The 8,433-nt window shown below is 44.8% G+C and overlaps 1 protein-coding gene across 2 annotated transcripts; it reads left to right on the forward strand.

Annotated features, from left to right (window-relative positions):
• Positions 1-2,451: 2,451 nt before the first annotated feature.
• On the forward strand, positions 2,452-3,504 carry TMEM185B (transmembrane protein 185B). Of its 2 annotated transcripts, XM_006903101.1 has the most exons (2): positions 2,452-2,486; positions 2,664-3,504. In XM_006903101.1, the coding sequence occupies exons 1-2, from the start codon at positions 2,452-2,454 to the stop codon at positions 3,502-3,504; spliced, it is 876 nt and encodes a 291-aa protein (XP_006903163.1). The 2 variants fall into 2 exon arrangements, with proteins under 2 accessions (XP_006903163.1, XP_006903162.1); XM_006903100.1 differs by having other exon boundaries at positions 2,452-3,504.
• Positions 3,505-8,433: the final 4,929 nt, after the last annotated feature.

Here is an 8,433-nt window from a genome sequence, read left to right on the forward strand (position 1 = left end):
GATAGGTCCCCAAAATTCCTACACCCTTGCTACTCAAACACTAATCGAGGTCACAGAAATGCATTACTGTGAGGGGACTTTGCAGATAGAAATAAAGTTACTAGTACCTAATATGAGCTATTACCTTGGATTTCTGGTCTAGTGCCTGGGATCCTAACAACTTACAAGTGGCCTATCCATGGTACAGAAATCAGTCTTCATGAATAGAGGAATGAGACTTAGGAATTGGAGTACACAGCAGATGTGACTAATTATCTCCATAAATAATTGCCTGGTGCCAGACTAACATTATTCAGGGTTTTGATCAAAAATTCCATAGAATTCTGACCAAAAGGGAGAAGAATGTAGAACAATATGTATATTTTTTATAAACTTTAAATTTCCTATTACACCACTTCTCTTTGCTGTACTGTGGTGGCTTGTATGTCCCTGTCATGCTGGAAGCCACAGATATTTCAAATACTAGCAAGGTCAACCATGGTGAAGCTTCAGTGGCATTTCCAGGCTAAAAACTAGTGGAATAGCCATCCACTTAACGGGCTCAATATAAAAAATAAGATGCTTGTGTTGTATTGATTACACAAAGGTATTTAACTGTGTAGATCACAACAAATTAGAGCTAACATTGAGAAGAATGGGAACCCCAGAATAGTTAATTGTGTTCACATGACATCTGTATATAAACGGAGAAGTAGGTTTCTCAACAGAACAAGGGAACACTTCATAGTTTAAAATAAGGAAGATGTGCAGGGTGGTATCCTTTCTTCATATCTGTTCAATCAGTAAGCTGAACTAGTAATTACAGAAAGCGGACTTTATGAAGAAGAATGTGGCCTGAGGATCAGAGGAACACTCATTAACAACTTGCTTTAAGTTGATGGTCCAACTTTGCTTGCAGAAAGTGAAGGCTTGGAGCACCAAATGTAGAAGATCAATATTGGTTACATCTTAACATCAAGAAAACAAAAATCTTCACCACTGGATCAAGAGGCAACATCAGGATAAATGGAGAAAAGACTGAAGTTGTGAAGGATTTTATCTTACTTGAGGCCACAATCAACACCCATGGTAGCAACAATAATAATAAACAACAATCCCAAAAGACTCGCCAGAGAGAGAAGCCTGGTTGTGTGTATCTTTCTCCCATAAAGCTGTAAGTAGATTCGCAATCTCAGACAGGTGCCACCTTAACTCCGTACATTAGAACCCAAAGTTTTTGGCCTCTAGTCCAATGTCCTCTGGCCCTTTTCCCAAAAAAAGGTTCTGAGAATCTAAGTGGAACAGGATCAGACAAGTAAAACCGAGGACTCTGGAAGCCCCTTACCTGCATCCCAATTCTGCTCCTAACCTGCTGCTTAGCCTAGGGCAGAAAGCACCCATTTTTCTTACCTTCTCCCTAGATAGTCCAGGGTCTAGCATGCTTCCTAACACCAGGTTTCCAACCCTGGCAAGCAAAACTTCCTCCTGGGATTCGGCCTCAACCATTTCCCAGATAGTCTAGGAATTGTCTTTTTGCCTGTCTAGGCAGACCTACCCACCCCATCAAGCAGACCGCACACGGGTCCAGGGTAGCCTGCAGGCGCGGAAAAGATAAGAGCAGACAGAGAGGGCAATCAGTCCCTGCCCTCGCTCAAATGCCCATACGTGCGCCCTGCCACCCCTTCACTCTGGCTTAAGCAGGCACCAGCAGCCCTGCATCCATTCTCAGAGCACCAAAACAAGTTACCACAGGGGTAAGAACAGGGTGGCGGGTGGGGACACTGTGGCGGGTCCATCCCTGGCTTCTTCCCTCCTTTTCTCTCGGAAAGGTCCGCCGGAGGCCGCGCAACGGGTCAGCCCTGTCAGCAAATCGCTGCCCTGCGCCCTTGTGGCGTCGTCTGCAGTAGGTGCTCGCCTAAGTGTTCGGAAGGAAAGCGAGTGTTCGGGACATTGGCTGTGCCTGGCTTGGAGCGGACTCGAACCACTTGGCACCGAGATCTTAAACTAAGCCCATCCGGAGCCCACGAGCTTCGGGCGTCGCAGGGCGCCCCGCCCACTACCCTCGCCCCGCCCACCGTGCCACGCCAAGCCCTCCCGCGCCTGACCTCAACCTAACCCCGGGGATTCCGCATCGCTGGGCGAGCCCCGCCCACTTCCCCTCCCCGCACGCCTCACGCCACGCCCATCACGCCCCACACGCCACTGCGTGTCACACCAGACCCCGGATCCAGCCTGATCCTGAGCAGAGAGGCTTCCCGGAGCGCCCCGCCCACTGCACACAACACGCCCACCAAGCTTCCTGTCATGGCACGTGACCACAGGAGAACGTGGTCTGTTCTCCTGGCTGCAGGTAAGACGGCTTCCGTTCGTGTGCAGATGCCCACCTAGGGCAGGAGCAGCCAACGTGATCGGCTGCTGCCTAAAGACTCGTTACCGTGCGAGCGGGACTGGGAAGGCGGCAACGGACCCGCCATGAACCCCCGAAACCTCTTCCAGGACTTCAACCCGAGTAAGTTCCTCATTTACACCTGTCTGCTGCTCTTCTCAGTGTTGCTACCCCTCCGCTTGGACGGCGTCATCCACTGGAGCTACTGGGCAGTCTTCGCGCCCATCTGGCTGTGGAAGCTCATGGTCATCGCGGGAGCCTCAGTGGGCGCCGGCGTTTGGGCTCGGAACCCTCGCTACCGCACAGAAGGAGAGGCTTGTGTGGAGTTCAAAGCCATGCTGATATCCGTGGGCATCCACCTGCTGCTGCTGATGTTCGAAGCCCTGGTGTGCGACCGGGTGGAGAGGGGCACGCACTTCTGGTTACTGGTCTTCATGCCGCTGTTCTTCGTGTCTCCCGTGTCAGTGGCCGCTTGTGTCTGGGGTTTCCGACATGATCGGTCTCTGGAGCTGGAGATCCTGTGCTCTGTCAACATCCTACAGTTCATCTTCATTGCCCTGCGGCTGGACAAAATTATCCACTGGCCGTGGCGGGTGGTGTTTGTGCCCCTGTGGGTCCTTATGTCTTTTCTCTGCCTAGTTGTCCTTTATTACGTCGTCTGGTCACTCTTGTTTCTCAGGTCCCTGGATGTGGCTGCTGAGCAGAGAAGAACACACGTGACCATGGCTGTGAGCTGGATAACAATCATTGTGCCCCTTCTCACTTTTGAGGTCCTGCTGGCTCACAGAGTGGACAGTCACAATACATTTTCTTATATATCCATATTTGTCCCCCTTTGGCTTTCACTGATAACTTTAATGGCCACAACCTTTAGGCGAAAGGGGGCCAATCATTGGTGGTTTGGTATTCGCAGAGATTTCTGTCAGTTTCTCCTTGAAATTTTCCCGCTTTTAAGAGAATATGGGAACATTTCATATGATCTGCATCATGAAGGTAGTGAAGATGCTGAAGAAACATCCATTCCAGAAATCTCTAAGATGCCCCCAATGTTTGGGAAGAAGGCCAGGGTGGTTATAACCCAGAGCCCTGGAAAATGTGTTCCCCCACCTCCCAAGTTAAATATTGATATGCCAGATTGAGCTGCTGGGCATGTTGAGAAGGCTCCAAGTGGGACAAACCACACACAAGCTCCACCTTTGTTTAGTCTCTCTCTCTCTTCAGCTATACTCGGAACTGAAAACAAGCCTCCATGCCTGCTGATCTCACCCAAGTTGGAATTTGATACCCATCAGCACACACTATAGATTGAAGTGGATATTTTTAATATAAAATTGCACGTGGGGTGTGTGTATGAGAGAGTTTCCTTTCTAGATTGGTGCTTACAGAAGTAGCTGGGAACAGTAGTTTGATTTGTAGTAAGTCCTTAAAGTAACTCCACAGCTATTTGGTTTGGTTTCGATTTTTAAGTTCTTACATGCTGACCTAGCAAAAGTGTTTTTAAAAGTTTTTATACATTGATTGTCTAAAATTATATTTCATATTAGTCCTGTTGTTGTATGATAGCAAATACAAATCTTTTTTCCATCAGTTGCTGATAAACCTTATGTTTATTTTTAGTGTTCGTACTGTCAAAGTATTTCTCTGGACTTGGCTGATACTTTAATATCACAATGGGTGAATCTTTCTAAGGTAGTGAATCCATTTGTATACAGTATTTATATGAATATTTTTGCAGTGTAATATGGTTAAACAGTACAATGTACTACATTGAAATAATGTTTTTTAAGCTTGTATATCAAGATACATACCTACTGCAGATGTCCTTAAAGATCTTTCAAAACATGAATATATATACCCAGTGTGGGGTCTTAATCAAAGTAGTAGGTAGGCCTGAACATATTGTTCTGTGCTGTTGCGTTGGAATAACTCCTAGCTGACCTCAGGTGGGTTTTCCAAAGCTGTAAATCAGTAGGAGGAGATTGCCCATCTTGCTGCCATGGAGCAGCTGATGGATTTGAACCTCAACTCCTTACCCACTAGAGTTCCCTATGATAAGAATTTAGGGGTTGACAAACCATGAATCTGAGAAGTCAGATGGTAGATGACTTTGGCACAGACATTTTAGGTCTGAGGCATGACACTACCCTTGGGAACAAATGGTGCAGGAGTCTTGCTCTGGTTCAAGTCTTAGCACCAGGCTGCAAAGTTACGCAGTTACTTTGCACCTTGTATTTTCACACACAGGTCGTACTATTTAGGAACAACCAAAATAAACACGAAATAATTTCTTTCTCTTCTAGGATATTGACAACAGTAGGGAGCATTTTATTTGTCCTTTAGAAGCTGGAGAGTGTAGGTGTGTAGAGTTAGTATCCAGCAGGATCTCTTATTATTTTATGATCAACGGAACTTTTTTATCCTTCAGTAACAAGGAAACATAATAGCTCAAATTGCTTAAATAACAACAGTGTTTCTTTAGGTATGCTGTGGGATCAAAAGGGCAAAATCCAAGTCTGGAAAGAGCCATTTTCTTCAGATTGAGTGCATATCCACTTGATAGTTGTTATCAAGTTGATTCCATATTATTTTTGTAAGTATTTTACAACTTACCTAATTTTGACTCCATATAAATTAAGTAAATAACTGTGCATGGACAAGCCTGCTCAGTTTGATGGGAAAGAAAAAAATAAGTTTGCTATTTTTTGCCCTAAAAATAATTGGTTCTACATGAGCTACAGAATGCTCAGCCTAGTGCAGTGGGTTAGGACTAAGCTCAAGTCTGTACTCTCACACACTTGTCTGGTGGAAGCAGCTCTGAGTAGCATTAGATCGAACATTACTTCATGATAAAAGGTATCATCCATTCATTTACTTGAGTAGTATTGAGCCTCTGTGAACCAGACTGGTATATTAGGGGTATGGTGAAGAAAAATTTAATGGTGAGCTGCACACTTCCTTTATGACAGTTCAGTAGTGCTCATCCACTGCCTTCCAATGAGAGGAAATACTTGGGAGGAAGTAGGTGACCTGGGGTGAAGAGCTGGTTTCTGGAGTGAGAACAGCTTTCATGTTTCGAGGCTGTTCTCCATCAAACCGTGTGCCTGCCTCAAGAGAGGTGTAAAAACTACAAGGGAGGGTGGATTATAGATTATTGTTAGGACACTAGTGTTAGTGAATACAACTTCAGCTGTGCCGTGCAGTGTAATAACTGGCTATGGTGTTTAGCATGTGTCAACTTCCATAATTGATTTTACATATAAGAGTATGTATTAGAAAATGTCTTCAGAAGTGTCAGTGGCTTGGAACTTAGGTCTACAAATTGCCTCAGCAGTCATTCTCCAGGCTGTGTCTGTAACCCAGGTCTGCACCATGTGGCCTGAAGGAGCAGCAGTTTCAGGCAGAAGTACCAGAGGCCAGGCCAAGTCCTGCAAGGCAAAATAGAGCCTCTGCTCATGTTTGATGAATGTTAAATCTGCTCACACTATGAATGTTGACTTGTATAGATGGCCCTCAGCCTATACATTTAAAATGTGAGGAAACTGTTTTTAAAGACAGTAAAGGAATCACAAAACTTGTGATAGGAATTCACCCCTTCCCTCCCCGTTCCAGCAAACATTCTGTAATTTCTCAAAGTGCATTGCTACTTAGAAGGAACTCTGTTGGGAGATGGCGGGGGTGGGGGGGGAGGGATTGAGGCAAGAACGGATGACCTCAGACCTCTTCTGAAACCAGGATAGAGTTACAAGTGTTGCTCACAGACCTTGATTTTGTGAAAACCCTGAGGGCTGCTTTGGGGAGATACACATAGAGTGTTTGGGGGATGCTGGTGGCTCTATGGTTAAGACATTTGAAACAAAAAATCTGGCATTTCAACCTCACCAGAGAAGAAAGATAACACCATCTACTTTTTATAAAGCTTTGCAGTTTTGGAATCCCTAAAGGACTGTTCCATTCTGCCCTACAACGTCATTATGAATCAGAATCATTTCAGTGGTGGTGGGTTGAGTGTTCTTCTGAGTATGGCTTGTCTTTTTGGGGGAGGGAGACTGGCCAGGTCATCAGCACTGGAAATGGGGGAGAAACAGCATTGTCAGATAGGCCTTAGCAACAGCTTAGATTTAAAAAAAAAGAAAAAATCCACTCACTGTCCCCATCCAGCCCTCTCAGATCCTGATGGCACATGAAAAATGTTTACCTGACTTAGAAAAAGGACAGCAGTAGGAGGCCACAGCATTGAGGGGAAATGCACAGCCAGCCAAGGGAAGTTGGATGGGTGGAAGCCCATACAAGGTCATCCGTATGTGTGCTACAATTGGTGCCTCTGCCATTGGTTAATGGCCCAGCCACCAAAATGGGGCCACCAGTGTCTGAGGCTGCTGTTAATAATTCATTAGTCGTCTCTGCCATGAGTTCAAGATGAGAGTACCAGACAGGAGTATGTGACTAGGTCAGCCTCACACAGGCTGCATCCTTTCTGTGCTTCCAAAACACAAGGAGAACCTGGCCCCTTCTCAAGAGTCAATACTGCCAGAACTCAATCAAGACTTGCCAGAGGAAGGATGTCCTCTTACTGGATAACCAAAGATAAACAAAGACCATACCACCTCATAGTCCTTTGGCTGTCCGATACCCTCTTCAGATCGAAAAGAATGCTCCCCTCTGACATAGCATTGTGCCTCAAAACAGTGCTGATCCCTCCTAGAGGGGAAGAGAGGCAATCCAAAACTGCTTCATCAGGTACTTCATCCTGCTCCTCATTTGGAATTTCTGTTGTGACTCTAGACTGTATTGAAGTTGATTCCTGTGATGTGCCCCACATCAAAGTGTCATGTTCCCACAGCACATTGGGGAGGTGGATTGTCTTCTTCGACTTGGCCAAGGTGACGTACTACACTCAGTTGGTGCTGAAGTAGCCAGGACAGTGTGCTGCCTTCTGTTAATGCTAAGACTTCAAAAGTTTACAATTCCAGTTTCCTTTTCACCTAATTTTTTTCTGCTTGCAAGATATTTTTAATAAATATATGTTTTTTATCTTTTATTATTGTTTTTAAATGATTTAATAATTTTCCTTATTGGCTCTAATTTCTAGCATGGTAAATATTGATAGTTATAACTTACATAAACATCAGCATTTGAAAAATGTCCTCTTATAACTGGTGGTAAGGGGATGGAGAGAGAGTTAAAATGACTTAGGTGCTATCCAATCTCTTAACTTCACCAGGAGCAAGTATCTTGATTGACAATCTAAGTCTTATCCTATGAGTGCTCAGACATGCCTCCTCCCTCCAAATTGTTAACTCTGATGATACCAGCTGTGCCTCCCACAGCACTATTGCAAGGTGCCATTGAGTGGACTTCCACTCGGCAACACTATACAACAACAGATCTGAACATGTGCCATCTCAAGAAACTGCCATGCTCAGGTCCCTTGTTGGCAGTCACTGTCTCAAACTATCTTATTAAGGATCTTCCTTTCTCTCTGACTCTCTACTTTTCCCAGCATGATGTCTTACTCCATGGACTGGCACCATCTGACAACATGCCCAAAATATGTTAGTTTCACCATCCTTACCTCCAATTTACCCTGGTTGCCTTCCTTGTTTGCTGCAAGAGAGGATGGCTTGGAGTTCTTGCTACAGATTATCAAAGACTTTTGTAAGACTTATGTATCAAAAGCCTTTAATATGGATTGCATCTCAACATCAAGAGAACAAAGGTCCTTACCACTGGACCGACAGGCAACATTATAATAAATGGCGAAAAGATTAAAACTGTCAGCAACATCATCTTACTTGAATCCACAATCAATACACTTGGTACCAGCAGATCAGGAGATGTATTGTACTTGGAAAGTGTGCAGTCAAGGACCTCTCCAAATTGTTGAGGAGCAATGATGTTAGTTTGAGGACTAAAGTGTGCCTGGTTCAAGTCATAGTCTTTTAAATCACTTGCTATAAGTCTGTGAACGGGACAGAAAGGATGACAAGAAGACTTGATGCCTTTGAACTGTGGTATTGGAGAAGCGTCATCTCACATACTTCAGACATATTGCTAGGAGAGACTTTCTA

The sequence above is a fragment of the Elephantulus edwardii genome, unplaced genomic scaffold (assembly GCF_000299155.1).
Source record: "Elephantulus edwardii isolate Elephantulus edwardi_28Jun2011 unplaced genomic scaffold, EleEdw1.0 scaffold00509, whole genome shotgun sequence".
NCBI lineage: Eukaryota > Metazoa > Chordata > Mammalia > Macroscelidea > Macroscelididae > Elephantulus > Elephantulus edwardii.